This window comes from Belonocnema kinseyi, chromosome 3 (assembly GCF_010883055.1).
Source record: "Belonocnema kinseyi isolate 2016_QV_RU_SX_M_011 chromosome 3, B_treatae_v1, whole genome shotgun sequence".
NCBI classification, from domain to species: Eukaryota; Metazoa; Arthropoda; class Insecta; order Hymenoptera; family Cynipidae; genus Belonocnema; species Belonocnema kinseyi.
Window position 1 is genome coordinate 54561282 of NC_046659.1, and position 15495 is coordinate 54576776.

At 33.0% G+C, this 15495-nt stretch overlaps 1 protein-coding gene across 10 annotated transcripts in view; it reads left to right on the top strand.

Annotated features, from left to right (window-relative positions):
- LOC117168885 (rhophilin-2) overlaps window positions 1–15495 on the top strand; it is a 177904-nt gene that overhangs the window by 112866 nt on the left and 49543 nt on the right. For all 10 annotated transcript variants that reach the window (XM_033354790.1, XM_033354791.1, XM_033354792.1 and 7 more), the window contains 2 exons: window positions 2651–2766; window positions 9481–9612. In XM_033354790.1, coding sequence (XP_033210681.1) covers window positions 2651–2766; window positions 9481–9612 — 248 coding nt within the window. The remainder of the gene's footprint in view (window positions 1–2650; window positions 2767–9480; window positions 9613–15495) is intronic.

The following is a 15495-nucleotide window of genomic DNA, read 5'->3' on the forward strand; positions in this document are numbered from 1 at the left end:
TTAAGTTCGTTAATTAGATATTTCAAACCAAAATTTAAAAATTCCGAGCATTTTAAATCTTTGAACAGAACATTTTTTTTCAAATAAAAATTGTTTGTCAAAGTTTCTTATAGATAGGTAGAAGAATTGCAAATTATCCCAATAAAACGTTCAATTTCGATGAAAATTAGAAAAGTTATATACTTTTGAAAATTTTGAAAATGTTCAGAAAAATAGAAAATAATATTTTTCTAAAAGATTAGGAAATTTCATTTAAATTCGTCACTAGATATCAAATATGTTCACAAAATATATCAGTTAAATTTTTCCATTAGACAAACATTCAAAAAGTTTGAATTCTTTCAAAATTTGAATAACAATTTATTATGAGTTTTAGGGATTTTTGACAAATTTTCTTGTATGCGTGAAAAAGACTTGTAAATTATCCTAATGACATTTTTAATTCGATAAAACTTCAAAAAGTCAACTATTATCATGAAATTTCTTCATTAGACAAAAGTTTCGAAAGTTGGATCATTTTCAAAAATATGCAATTTTGGTTTTTAAGAGATCCATAAGTTTAAAGTGTTGTTTTTAGTAGATTTTAACAAGATTTACAAATTATCTTGATGAAGTTTTTCAATCTGACGGAACTTATCGAGCGCGAGTTTCGTCATGAGAATGTAATCGTCAAAGTCGTAAAAACAATTCTTAAAAACATTCTTAAAAAGCAAATCGAAAAACATTTTAGTTACAATTTATGGCTGTAATTCCTCAATAATTTAAATCACAGTTTCCGATATAATTTATGGTATTTACGATATTTCACAAATTTACTTAAAGCGTACACATTAAACGTACGAAAACGAGCGCGAGAGCGTACTCGCGCACCTTAGTCGCCATCAAACTTGGCACGAACAGCCGCGCGCAATGCGCGAAATGAGAATGTGCCCGCCCAGCGGGCACATTTATTACATATAGTTCTTAATTGATTAAAGTATCATTAATTTTTTGAGACTTCATTGTAACAATATTCACGTTTTATATCAAAGATCTATCTCGCGTTATTTTTTAGATTTTTGCGAAAATACGTACATTAGAAAAATCCATTATTTAAAAAATACTGTCATCAAATAAAAAATGTGCTATCTTCGCGGGCACATTCTCATCGCGCGGCTCGCTTCGGTCGCAAGATTGAGCGCGCCTAGGGCGCGCGACAGTTGAATCTCGCAGCTTCGCGCTCGAACATAATTACACCTCGCTCTTCGCGCTCGGATATTTATTCTTTGCATTTTGAATGCTTGAAAAAAACTTTATCAAAAAGATCTCTTTTAGATAGAAGTATTTACATGCGTCTTCATATTCTGAATTGTCTACTTAATTAAGTATAGTCAAAGATTAAGTTTCTCAAAGCTCTGTAGGCTTTGAGGTACACATTCTCATGTTGACACTCGCGCTGCTCTCTCGATTTCCGCCAGACATTTATAAACAGGTTTTGTTGGATTTTTTTCTCGTAATTTTCGTCGTTTTTCCACACATTTTTTTTTATTTTACTTTTTTCAACGTTATTTTTTACGAATAAAACAAAAAGTACGCGTCCTATCAGGAAGTGATTCTTAACGAAATTGTAGATCTTTTTTGGGATAACCATTTTTGTTAATTCATCTTTTTTTTATACTACATAGTTTCTCCACAAAATGGAATTTTTTATTTTCCATTATTTTTTGTGCAATCAAAATTTGAATTTTCGTTTTTTGAAGAAAATCCAAAAATTGGTTATGATCAATTGTTTGTTCTTTTCAATACTATAAATATCCGTACATAGAATTTTCAAATTCAGAAAAAAGTGGTCTCAAAAATTTTCAAAATGCGCTCACTTTTTGAATTTTTATCAAAAATGGCTGGTTAACGAACTCGTCCTTTCTTTTAGGGCCTAGAAAAAGTGTGTCAAAGATGGATTTGATTCGTTCATTTTTCGAGAGTTATCGTGTTTACGGACGGACTGACGGACGGACAGACAGACAGACGCCATCGTGAAAACCTGATTTTCGGATTCAGAAGGTCTCGAAACGTGAAGATCAGTTGAAAAAGTGTGATGTCAAATTTCCGACAATTCTAATACTTTCTCAATCATAAATAATAAGAATGTAAAAAGATTGATTAGGTACCTTGGGCCTGTTTCGGTACCTGTGAAATTTTATCCACTTAAGATTGACTTTTAATCTTCTCTTTATTAAATTCTATGTATAATTCGACTAAGATCAGAAGAATATTTATTTATTCAAGACGAATTAATTTGCTGTACTTAACGCCACTTGTAATACGGAAACGTCAATTCCGGAACAGCTAATATACTTACAGGCCGTATTTAAAGGTTCGCCGCATGTGGAAATTATCTGATTGGAGTATTTTAAAAGGGATACTGTATTTTGAACTTTTAAAGCACATTCCTAATTTTGATAATCTTAAATGTTGTCAAAACTTATATTTTTGTTTTCTTTTTATGTATAATATTCACGTTCCGTACTTTCATTATAGACATCAACTTCAAAGAAAAATGTTTGACAAAGTTTGAATCATATATTCAAAATCAATTACAGTTTCCTGTGTAACGAAGCTTTCTCAAATTTTCTAGTACAAGTTTATAATTTTCTGATTTTTATGATTTTAGGGTTCGGACCCGAGAGTCGCGACGTGCAGGGGAAAGTTACAGAACAAAAGGAGTAAACTCAACCAGGAAATCAACAAGGAACTCCGACTTCGAGCCGGTGCCGAAAATCTTTTCAAGTTAGTAAATTATTGTCTTATTATGTCAATTAGCTTCATTTGGTTTCAATATTTATTTTACAAAAGTTTAAGTGACATTCATTTTTTGTCTCGAGTTAATTATTTAAGCGAATTGTTAATTTTTATTCATTCTAAAAAAAAACAGTACATCATTTTATTAATTCTAACATTTTCTACAATTAAAGTGGCCGGAAACAAAAAGAGCACATAAACTCATTAGCCTAACCAGTAAAGATAAAATTCAACATAGCGGTACACAATCACCAGCAAACAAAATATAAATTATGGCAAGTGTTCGCCATCTTGAATTTTGTGTTTTTCTCGATTTACCGGCGTATTTTGCATTTATAAAAAAAAGGCGGGAAATAAATTTATAGAAAATCGAATTCTCCATAATCTTTATTCGACCAATATTGCTGAAAAACACCATTTCTATTAAAAATAAGTGGCACATTTAAATGGGAAAGTTGTAGAATGTAGGGGAATCAACTCCCCATAACTTTGGTAGAAACAAGTTTTTCGTACGACATGTAGATCGCGGCCGGCCACGCTCTCGACTTGGCAGTGCGGAAGAAGAACTGCGTTGCCCGGGAAAATTGAAGAAATTGACCGGAAAAAGTGAGTTATAAAGTACCTTTGGCCGTCCCGTTGCGTTGAGCGCGTATGCCTTTCTCGGCAACGCCGCACAGTGGGCCAGGAGACCCGATTTCGTGGCCAAAAGTCGATTCTTGAATTCGGAAAAATAAAATGGACTACTAAACTGAGGAAGAATTGAAGTATTTTTGACGACAATTATACGTTGATTGATGAATTTTTGTTCCGATGATATAGGCACAAAATAGAAAATCTTCCTAAAATTAGTAATGCTACTCACGTTCGTGGAATACGTTTTTTTATTCCAAGAAATCGATTCCAAACCTCCTACCTACATTTATTTTATTAATCAAAGTGTAAGCTTTCTCTGAAGTCAATTGAATCTGGAATTGTCAATTGCAATTTAATACAATCATATTATTAGTGAATGTAGAACAAGATTATACAGCAGAGCACCTGCTTCCGATTGCTCATAACATTACATAACACAACATATTGAGTTCTAAAATATATGAATGTCTTCCTTAAGATGTGCACTTGAGCATAGGTGTGCTACTTTTTGCTACTTTTCATTTGTTTCGCTGCTTATAGTATATATACATGGCCGCGCACGACCATGCCATGGCGTGTAGAGCGCTGCGCTGCTTCTGGCTTACCTTCATTTGTTTTCCTAGCCGCATCAACGAGGACGTGCGAACTCACTTGTTTCGGCAATCCGCTTTCCGTCCACATTCCGTGCGTAGATATTAATAAAATATTTATTAACATAATTGATGTATAAAATATATACATGTTCAATATATAAACTTTCTGAATAAGTTGACAAATTGTGGAATCGCAAAGGGAAGTCATAATCCAGCATATGCATAATTTGGGTAGTACGGAAATGGATCTTTCGTTGATGTGTTCGTGGGGTATGGATGGTAGTACTGGTCATTCACCTTACAAGCAATCTTTTAAATCAGCAGAAGACAATGAGAGTCTCAGTGATGAAAGCTTGTTTGTAACTTCTATCATCCCTTTAAGATTGTCCAATGCGGACAATATTATTCTTTGGAATAACAGAGCGTCTCAATCGCCAAGATCTTGTCGCCATATTCAGATACTGCAAACTAAAAAAACCGAGGCAAAATCCATGCAAACTTGCCCCATCTGTCATTCAACTCCTAAGTTCTTCAATGACCTGTCCAATAAGCTGAATGACCTATCAGGATACTAGAATGTTGCTTGCACATTTCGTACAGGCTTCATCTGAAGGTCTGGCAAGTAAGATCTCCTGCTCCAAAAAAAATATTTGCTCAGCGGAAAAAAAAGGTTCAAGAGATTTTGTGGGAAAAGTTAGGATTGATAGTGGATAAACCAAAACCAGGAGGCTCTAGTACTACGAACGATGGGAACACAGCTCGACGAGCTTTTGGAAATACAGATGAACTTGCAGAACAACTTGGACTTGACTGTGAGTTACTTCGTAATTTCAAAACAATTTTATCCGCTATGTCACAACAGCTCCCGATAAATCCACTTGAGTTTGGAAAACTTTGTGATTCTACTGCCTGAATATACGTAACTCACTACAACTGTTACCCTATGCCTTCAACGTTACATAAGATACTCATTCACGGAGCCGCAATCATAAGCACAAGCATGTTGCCGGTAGGAATGCTTGGAGAAGAAGCTTCTGAAGCTCGCAACAAAGACTATAAGAATTACAGAGAATTTCACAGCAGAAAACACGACCGCCAAGCTAATATGTATGATGTGTTTTATAGAGTAATGGATTCTTCCGATCCACTCATTTCTGCGATCAGTGTTCATTCGCGACTTCAGAAGAAGAAATTTTTGCCCATTTCCGAAAATGTCAGAGTTTTACTCGCTGCGCCTCAAGTAAATGTGATACCAGAAGACGCAACATCTAGTTCCGATATAGCAGTTCGAGAAGATGAAGAGGCTGAGCTTTCAGAAACTGAAATTCTGCTAGACGAAATTGAATTGACCGATGAAGAGGGAGATGGAACTCACGACAATTTGTAAGCGAAAACCATTTGAAAGTGTGAGAGGCAAGGGGACTCACTCAAATCAAGCACCCGAGTAGTGAGAGGCTAGGGGACTCACTTAACTCAAGCACCCCGAATTGTGAGGGGCAAGGGGACTCAATAGAATCAAGTACGTTTAGTTTTTCGATATTTCGACTCCAGATTCGGAGTCAGATGCTCCAAAAACCCTTAGATACCACTTTTTAAGTGAATCTAATAATTTTTTGAAATTATCGTCCGCCATATTGGATCAGCCATTTTTTTCCGAAATTCTGACATCAGATTCGCAATCAGCGCTCTCAAAGACCCCTAGATACCACTTTCCAAGTATATCCAATAATTTTTCGTGTTGAATGTCCGCCATATTGAATCCGCCATTTTTTTAAAATTCTGACTGCGGATTTGCATTCAGCACCCTCTAAAACCCCTGGATACCACTTTTTGAGTGGATCCAATGATTTTTGAAATTAGGCTCCACCATATTGGACCCGCCATTTTGTTTTTTTGGAATTCTGACATCAGATTCGGAATCAGCACCTTCGAAAACCATATATTAGTGTCCTTGCACTGCATTATTGTACATTTCTATATGTTTTCCGACTTTTGGCCACGAAACCGGGTCTCCTAGCACACTGTGCGCCGTGTTGAGCGCGTTCCCAGCCGCGATCTACACGTCGCACGAAAAACTTCTTTCTACAAAAACTCTGGGGAATTGAGTCCCCTACAACTTTGCTATTTAAATGTGCCACTTATTTTCCATAGAAATGGTGCAAAAAATGAAAAAACTGCGCCACTTTTATAATTTTACCTAGATTTGATTATTATTATTAATAAATAATGTATTTTCAGCAATATTGTTTAAATAAAGATTGTAGAGAATTTAATTTTTTACAAATTTGTACCTCGCCTTTTTTGTCGAGAAATGCAAAATACGCCGGCAAATCGAGAAAAACACAAAATTCGATAGGGCGGACACTCACCATAATTACATGTGGAAGAACGACATGACACCTTCTTCTACTCCGCGGGGGACACTTAACTGCGACGAAATATCTTTTTTGTGTCGGTTAATGTAATGCATCTCATCTTTACTCGTTAGGCTACATTCCGCAGGCTAATTATTGTCCAGTTCGAACGTTTTAGTTGAATTTGGTTAAAAATAATTTGTTTGACATTTGTTAAGTAAACAAACATTCACAGTATATTACATCCAAGCAACACAATCTTTTACAGAGTGCTGTCTCTGTAGCGCCCCAGATTACTAGCATGATAAAGAATTTGCATGTCCCTTTAAACAAACTTCAAAACAGAAATGTAATTTTATGAGAAAACTTGGAAACGGAACTCCTATTACATAAAATATCTCGTGTACCGAAGAAGCGAAGTCTTTTTATGGCCGAACGTGGGTGCTCCTCGGCTGCGTTTGTTCTTGCAAACTCACGCTCGGCCATAAATTAATACTAGGTTTACATGTTTTTTTTATTGAATTAAAAAAAATGTAAAAAAATTTTGGTAATGGGACATTAAAAACGCAAAACATTTGAAGTGCATGATTGAAGAAGGTTATTCAAGGGCGGATTGGCAAAAAATAATGTTTCGTGTCCCTCAGAATGCATTCAATGTCATATCACTGGAAGATTTGTTAAATAATATAATCTGAAAAAGCCTGTCAACAATTTTTGGATAGATAACCACTAAGATGAATATCAATTACTTTAAATTAATTTTGAGGACCAATAGAAATAAGAAATTCTTTGAAAAAACATGAATTCGTCAAGTATATGTTAAATGGTTTTTAATTTTTCTAAGTATATTATTAAAAAATACTTTTAGTAAACAAACGTTAACCATACCTCTTATTAAAACAGTCATGATAAAAATAGGGGTGACTAGGGCGAGGTGAAAATAGTTATAGTAGTTTTTTAAAGTGTAAGTTGTTTTATATATTCTGTGAACAATCATGTAAGAAAGAAGAATGGTTCCAAAAATAATATACTCAAATCCCGATAAAAGGACACCCTGTTCACGAATTCCTAGAACAGCTGGTCCCTGCAAAGGGGCAGTGAACGGTAACTCATGCGCCTTTGGTGTAATAGGTTCCACGTCGCTGATTTTTGACTTTTGGTTATCCCGATTGAGGATCATGATTACTTGCAAGCCATCTTCGAAACCGTTCTTATATCGGGATTTGAGAGTAATTGCGATAAAAATATGAAAATTATAAATTATGCATGTGCCTAATTTCGTCCCATCCCGAGTAAAAATGCTTCGACTTGAGTTCGTCGACTTTGAGTTCGTCTTACTTTTATGGTCATGAGAGATAAGATGACGTTTACTTGTCTAAAGTTGAGCCTTGTCTTGGCTAAGACGATGATTACTTCTTTCAAAACGAGCCTTATCTTGGTTGACATGGTCAGCCTAAACTTGTCTCAAAAAGAACCTTTTTCGACTCAGAAATGAGATTAAAATTGATAAAGGAAAATTTTGTAAGGATCAAATTAGTCATTATTAAAATTTATTTTAAATTAATAGTTTATAAAATATTTCTTCAATTTATTGAAAATAATTTATAAATAATTTTTATAAAATTCATACCACAGACTGTTCTGACCACGAATGTCAGTTTGTCTTTTGTAAATTTTTATCAGAACTGCAACTGCTTCTTTAAATCTTTACCTGTTTTCTAAATTTGCTTTCGAAATTATTTAAACCTGGCGAACAAAAACATTACTATAAGCTGCATAAAGTTTGGTTATGGCAAGCAGGACACAATTATTGTGTATGAATGGTTTAGTACATTAAATTTCGTTAAATAAACTTCACAGCAAACCTTTGATTGAAAATATCTGCTATTTTCAATAATTTCTTTTCGTTTTAAAGTACCGGAGAATAATAGGATTCATGTGTTTGAATTTCAATGATGTTTATTTTTACTTTATGTAATCTTTTGCTGTCGAGGAATTAAATATAATTATTTCAGTTATTTCTGAAAAACAACAGCAACAAAAGCCATATATTTTGAGAGAAAATTCAGTGCCTCATTTGACCGCGTATGTTCATCTCGCCCCGGTCTCCTCTATTGTTACAAATAACGTTAAAAGCAGTAATTAACAATATTAAAACTCATTTGACAAGAGCAATTCGTTTTTCAAACTTTTTAGAGTAGGTTTTAAAAAAATCGTTCGGTAGAAATGTTTAAAACCAATACCTTCATATTACGTCATATGGATGCTAATATATATCAATTGCGCCTGGAAGGGCGCTGTAAATAAAACAGAACCTAATAGTGATTTAAAAAGTATTTAAAATTTGCTTGATTCAATATCATTAGGGACTCTTAAAAACTTGCCAAATAAATCAATCATTCATTCAAGTATTTTATTTTTCTGTTATATAGTGTTATTTTTTCAATTAGATTATTAATTCACATGTAGCGCCATATACTTTTTCACACATGGTTATTGAAATGATCAATCGACTTACAACAAAAATAATTGACTCATTTGGTTGTGAATTGTTCTTCTAGAAAGGTTTTTTTTGTTACTTTTCTTGTAAAATTAGATTGAATGGATTAAGAATCGTTTAGCTGTCCCCGCTTTAAAAATAATTATTGTAATACCAGGGATAGTTTTTAAACAAATGATTTTTATTCAAATTTACTATACATAATGGTAAAAAATATTTGAATTAACGACATAGGCTATTGTTTATTATGATTGGATATAAATTACAATTGTTTGGAAAGATCGAAACAAAAAATACAAAATATAAAATAACTATTAGAAGAGAAATCATTTTAACGCAAACTCATTTTTTGCTAAGAATTGCCTCATCCAAAATATATTGACATTTTTTCTGCAAAATAATGTCAAATGAAAAAATTAAAAATTGAAGTTAACGAAAAGAACTTTTAACGCCACTTTTTAATTTGTGGAATTTTATTTTAAATAATTGCCACGGCTTCTAATTAAAAATTGTAAGTTGGTAATTTTTTCCCCTTATGATGGCTACAATTTTTAAGTTGAACGATTTTCAACTTGTTATTTCTTGATTTCTCTTATTCATAAGAAATATTTTTGATTTATAGAGCGACAACCAACAGAAAATTGAAGGAGACAGTTGCGTTGGAGTTGAGTTTTGTCAACTCGAATCTGCAGCTGCTCAAAGAACAACTTGCAGAACTGAATAGTTCAGTCGAGTTGTACCAAAATGGGGACACGTGAGTTTCAATTTTTTTTTTAATTTACATGGAGAAAAATGGATATTTAAATGTAGATGTTCAAAGGGTAAGATTGTACCATCTAACATGCAGGTATTCAAGTCGAACTTCTACTAATTTTTTTAGATGTGAGACGGAGAGAAATTTTAAGAGATTAATTCACGGAACTGCTCCCTGATCTTATTCTAGCTTTGGCACAAGAACTTAGATCTCGGAGCTCTTGCTTTTAAATCAACGTACAAATAATTGTATGTTAAACTGAAACACATTCAGATCGTGCATTGGAATTTCACGACTATATTTTACGGCCATTTTTTCGATATTACATTTCTGGAATATTACCATTTTTGGACATTTCCAAAGAACGAAAATTAGCTATCCTTAATTAAAATCGGAGAATGACTTTTGCCTGTCTACACGAAGGAACAATGTTCTTAAGTTTGAGTTATATTAACTTGAATACATTGGACAAAATGTTTAGAAATATAAACTTACCCCGTTTTTATTGTTTATTTTAAAGAGTTTCAATTATAAATATTAAACATAACCTCAACTTACGGAGTACTCGTATACCTTCTCGTACCTTCGCGTACTCATATATCTTCTAATCAATTTTTCATACCGCTGATTTGCTTTTCGTTTATGTATGAACATTCATGTTTAATTTTATAATTTAAAATAAGTTATCAATTAATTCATTAAATTATCAAAAATAAGAAAACTCAACTATGTACAGCCGTTATTTGAAATAATCATCTTGGAATATTTAGGATATTTCAGTTGAACATTTTGGATGTTGCGGAGATGAGTACCATCTGACGTTTTAATATCTACAGATACTAACTTCGAACATCTAGATTAATGTTATATAGTTAAACATAAAATATGTTGACCCTGAACATCTGGATGTTACGTTTAAACATTCATTTTTCTCCGTATAATAATTCATAAATTAGTATAAGAAATATACAACAGAAATTAATTGAATAAGCAATACGGCTCACCCATAAAATAACGACCTTGAAAATGTTGACCTTGATCTCATTTTCAAGGCAATTGGAAGGTCACAGAGAGTTTTCTGCGGAAAACTTTGCTTTTGTTAACCGACTATAAAGGAGTGAAAATTTGAACGTCAGCCTTGATACTTTAATTATTGTTGTCCTTGTTGTTTTGATCTTGCAAAGGTAATTTCAGGATCGTTATCACATTGGAGTTAAATATTCCTTATTATTCCTCATTATTCTATCAGAAAACGCAATCGAATATCGCAACCACAGTGTTTTTAGCACCAAACTTTGAAGTGACCTTCTGAAGGTCATACAAGAATTTTAAATACCATTTTGGACCTAAAATTTCCATGTCTTTTCGAATTCGGTGTCAAAAATAGGGATTCTCATTTTTTTTAAATACTTTGACCTGAAAATGACCTTGAAAATCAAGTTCAAGGCCAAAAATAATTGCACAGATAAATGTGTGTAGATCCTTCAAATTCAAAAAATGAATCTTTATTTAAGATCTATTTACATAAAACAAATCACACAGTTAGAAATTTATATAGCGATTTTATTATAAACGTAATGAAAGTAATATGCATATACGTGTAGTAAATTTAATATACCATTATATTGTAAAATAATATAGATGTGTAGTAAAATAGAGTGCATAAAAGTTTAAAGTTCTTTCATATATTCAAATCTTGTCTAATATTTAGAACTACAATAATAACCTACAATACATCGACTAAATTCCTATTTATAATGAAAATGTAACGTGCGGGTGGGGTTTTCGTCAAAATTCAATGTCAATGTCAGAATTTTTACCTGAGTACTGCTGCTTTTATGTTAGGTGTCTTAATTATGTACTTAATTGAACTTATCCACTTGAAAACCAGTATAATTTATGTTCAACTAGAAACAAATATAATGCTTTATTATTTAGAATTAAACATTACTGTCCAAATTATTTTTAACTTGTGTAAATTGAAATTACCTGCACGCAGAATAAAGAACCTTACATTTTACTGAAAACCAAATTAAATCTACCGATCTTCCTAGTACGTATATGGACAGCATGACAGTTCAGTAAACGTTACAATTATAGGCAAATAAGTGTGACTATCAATGATGGTTACTAGTACCGATTCTCAAGTGGTGCTGACCTGCGGATCAGTAGATTTGACCGATCCAGTCCCTATTCTGTACAGTTCCTGGATCCTTGAATTACGAATTATCATGTCACTTTAACGAATAATATAAAGAGATCTAACTTATGTTAACGGTATATAATATAGTTTAGACAGCACTATAATTTGTGAAAAAGGATTGCTAAAAAATAATTAATAAATAATCGCACGGTTATTTATTATGAATGTTTTCGGATATACTTATAATTAATCATTATTTGTAAGTAATGAGCCTTATAATACGATTAAAATTTCGCACGCAATGGGGGGGATTCGAACGCATAATCCTAAGCCCTCAAGTCAACAGTCTTAACCACTACACTAGTATACGAGTTGCGATCTGTAAAATAAGTTTGAAATGCATTTGTAACTGAGTGTGGTGAACTCGGGAACGACTTCTGAATACGCAACCATGCCATCGCGGCATACAAAAAAAGTTCTAGCATTCACATCATATCTATATGTCAGCTGTAACAGTCACGAAACAAAAACACGTCTTGCTCCTATAAACTCTCAAGTGTACGCGATCTGTGAATAAGTTGTGTCATCCAAAATTGTATTATTTGTATAAAACCCCTTCCTTGCGAAGTGGGAATATATGGTAATGTGACGACTGTTACAGAAATGTCAAAAAGGAATATTTTTTAGGTGATGCAATCTATTCATTGCCGATTGCGTCGTGAATTCACCCGGTGCTCCGCGCGGATAGGTTGCGTTGCGACTTTAGGGGCGAGTTAAGTAAACCGATCGGATCGGTAGCATGTACCGATCTTTCAGTAATGTGCACTGCACTAGTATTGTAATCTCGGTTCAGTGGATTTGACATGTCGTTCAGTATGTAATACGAGGGAGTAGACGTTTATTTTACTGAAGGATAACCGTTGAATTAACCTTAATTTCATTGTGATATTTACGAAATGCTAAGTGATTTTGACATTTTCACCCCCTTGTTAATAGCAGTTTATACTGTTAGGGTTACAAGAAACCCTTTATAATTCTTGATAAGTAAATATTACATTTCTTTTTTCTGCGTGTGGCTCTTCTAAGAATTAATCAATATACATGTATATTAAATTTACCACGGAGCCTCGTAATAACTATTTCATAGACAGAGTTCTTAAATTTACTATACAAATGTATAGTAAATGTATATTAAAATTGCAAACATTTTTAACAGTGCACTTTTAGAATTTTCTCTATTACGAACAATTCTTACTATAGCATTAATAATATTAGTTATGCCAGAAATGTAACACCCAACCTAAATTTGTACTCATAATACATGATACTTATATTTCCGCATGAATGATCACTAAAGTTTAAAGTCAATGAACCCAATCTCTACAAGAGTAACTTCAAGTTAAGATTCTAGACTTTAAATTTTAATAACACTAATAATTCTTCAAGACATTCATTTCCTTGACAAAGTCTGTTTTTGACGATTAAGTGGCTAAACACTATAGAATAGATAGGTATGTAATATGTATTATACAACGGAAAGTACACACAGCATAATGCACTACTCTGGCTATTTTATAGTCTACACACATATATTTATTGGACTTTGGTTTTACATTCGAAAACGTCTCCATGCAATATGTTAGCTTATAAGATATACTCGCAAGATACTTTGCTTAGGCGCCCATAGATATTCAAGACCGATACACATATATATATTTGCAAATTATTATGCTGCGAAGTGTGTATGTGGTATTTTGTGAAGGTACAATTTAGTCAGCGGCGCTATAGAAATAACGATATAGTGTCTCGTCCCTATTGTGAGTGCCTTTTGCATATTGATATTGTCTCAGATTCACAGTCTGCACATGCACGGCTGCATTGAAATACACCTTACACTTCTTAGTTTCGAGATAGTCACATTTCATTTGTAGTATAAAAGGATGATATCGAAAGACTGTTTTCCCAAGAAACTTTTGTTTCGACTTCAAAATAAATACTCTGTCTGAACATAGGAATAATTTTTTGCGTAATCAAAGTATGCAAATCAGTAAAATTTAAATACTTTACAATGTCAGTTATTTATGAAACTTTGAAAATGGGATCCAGAACTGCGGCTAAAATTTAAATGCGAAATTCTAAATTTGCATATAAATCTAAATAGGGATTGTTTTTCATTTGTCATCTTTTGATAAGGGACTGTGAGCAACAAGTATTACTTGTTTAAATCATTTATTACAAACGTCACTGAAGTTTAAAATAATTAAAATATTAGATGGGTTGAATGACAAATTTTGAATCTTTTTCTTGCACCAAATTATGCTGAGGTGTTTAAAATAAATTCTTTAACCTCTGCTCTATTATTTATTATGTACTCGGTTTTTTTTGTTACACCCTTGGTTGCCAGTACCTTAATTTTTTTCCGGCATTGTAGGCCTCAATTTTTAAACCTGAATTTTATATTCCAAAATATTCAGGAGCCTCAAAGCACTCTTATTTACGTCATGCCTGGGAGAATAAACGTTCTCGAAGGTACAATTACACCAAGACTGTAATCAAGATTCCCAAGTGAAAGGGCTGCAAAATAATTATGCCACAAGGAATATCATAAATATTAAAACGGTATCATTACTGCTATTTTAAAGATTAGACCGAAAAAGTACTGCTAACTCTTATGTGTTCTAGGAAAGAAAAAAATTTCTATTTACAAAAGGTTAAAATAACCTTTCATTTAATAATGTTTCTTCTTCTAGAAATTTAGAATCCTATAGGCATTTTTTAAAAAGAAATTGCATGAAGCAAGAAAGATAGGTTACATAAGCCTTCGTCTTACTTTTATGGTCACGGCAAGTAAGACGGAGTTTACTTGTCTCAAGTTGAGCCTTGTCTTGGCTGAGACAACCTTTGCTTGTCTGAAGACGAACTTTGTCTTGGCTCAGGTGGTCGGCGTAAACATTTTTCAATACGAACCTTTTTCTACTTAGAAATGAGTTGAAATTAATAAGTGGAAAATTTGCAATTATTAAGTAAGTTATTTTTAATTTAAAAAATTAGAATATGTGGATCTGAGCGAGTATCACCCTTAAAAATTTTCTTCAACAAAATTTAAATTGTTACTTTCTAGGAGGATCTCCTAAGACCTAAGCCGTTAGAATTACGTAAAAACAAACAAAATTCTCCGTATCCTCGCCAAACCGTTTTTGTTAAGATAGGTAGAAGCTCGAAAGTATAAACCGCTCGTGTTGGAGTCATAAAAATTCGATTCAAGGCATAAATATGTTTTCAAGACATAGAAACTTGTCTCCCAGACATACATTAAAATTTGGCTCTGTCTGATAACTGAGACATGATCAAATCGAACTTTTCGACTTTAGCATGTCTTGATTGGGGACAATTCAAGTCGAACCCAAGTCGAAGGATTTTTACTTGGTTTGTCACATAATCACCCCCTAGTCGGAATCAAATATTGAAAATTTATGTGCCCAATTTTTCCTTTTTAAAGGGTAATTTCATGTAAGTTCCAAATATATTTAACAAGAAATTTTAATGGTTCATAATAATTCTCTTTTTGGCAAAGCGCTAAAGGAATTAATTTTTGAATTATACCTCGGTTTACGATCATTGAGGGGCCCGATTATATAACGTCCTACCAGGTGTATACATATGAAACCGGTATTTTTTCAAGAAAAAAACACATTTATTTCAAGAGAATGATAACAAATATTTTATTCAAAGTATGCGCC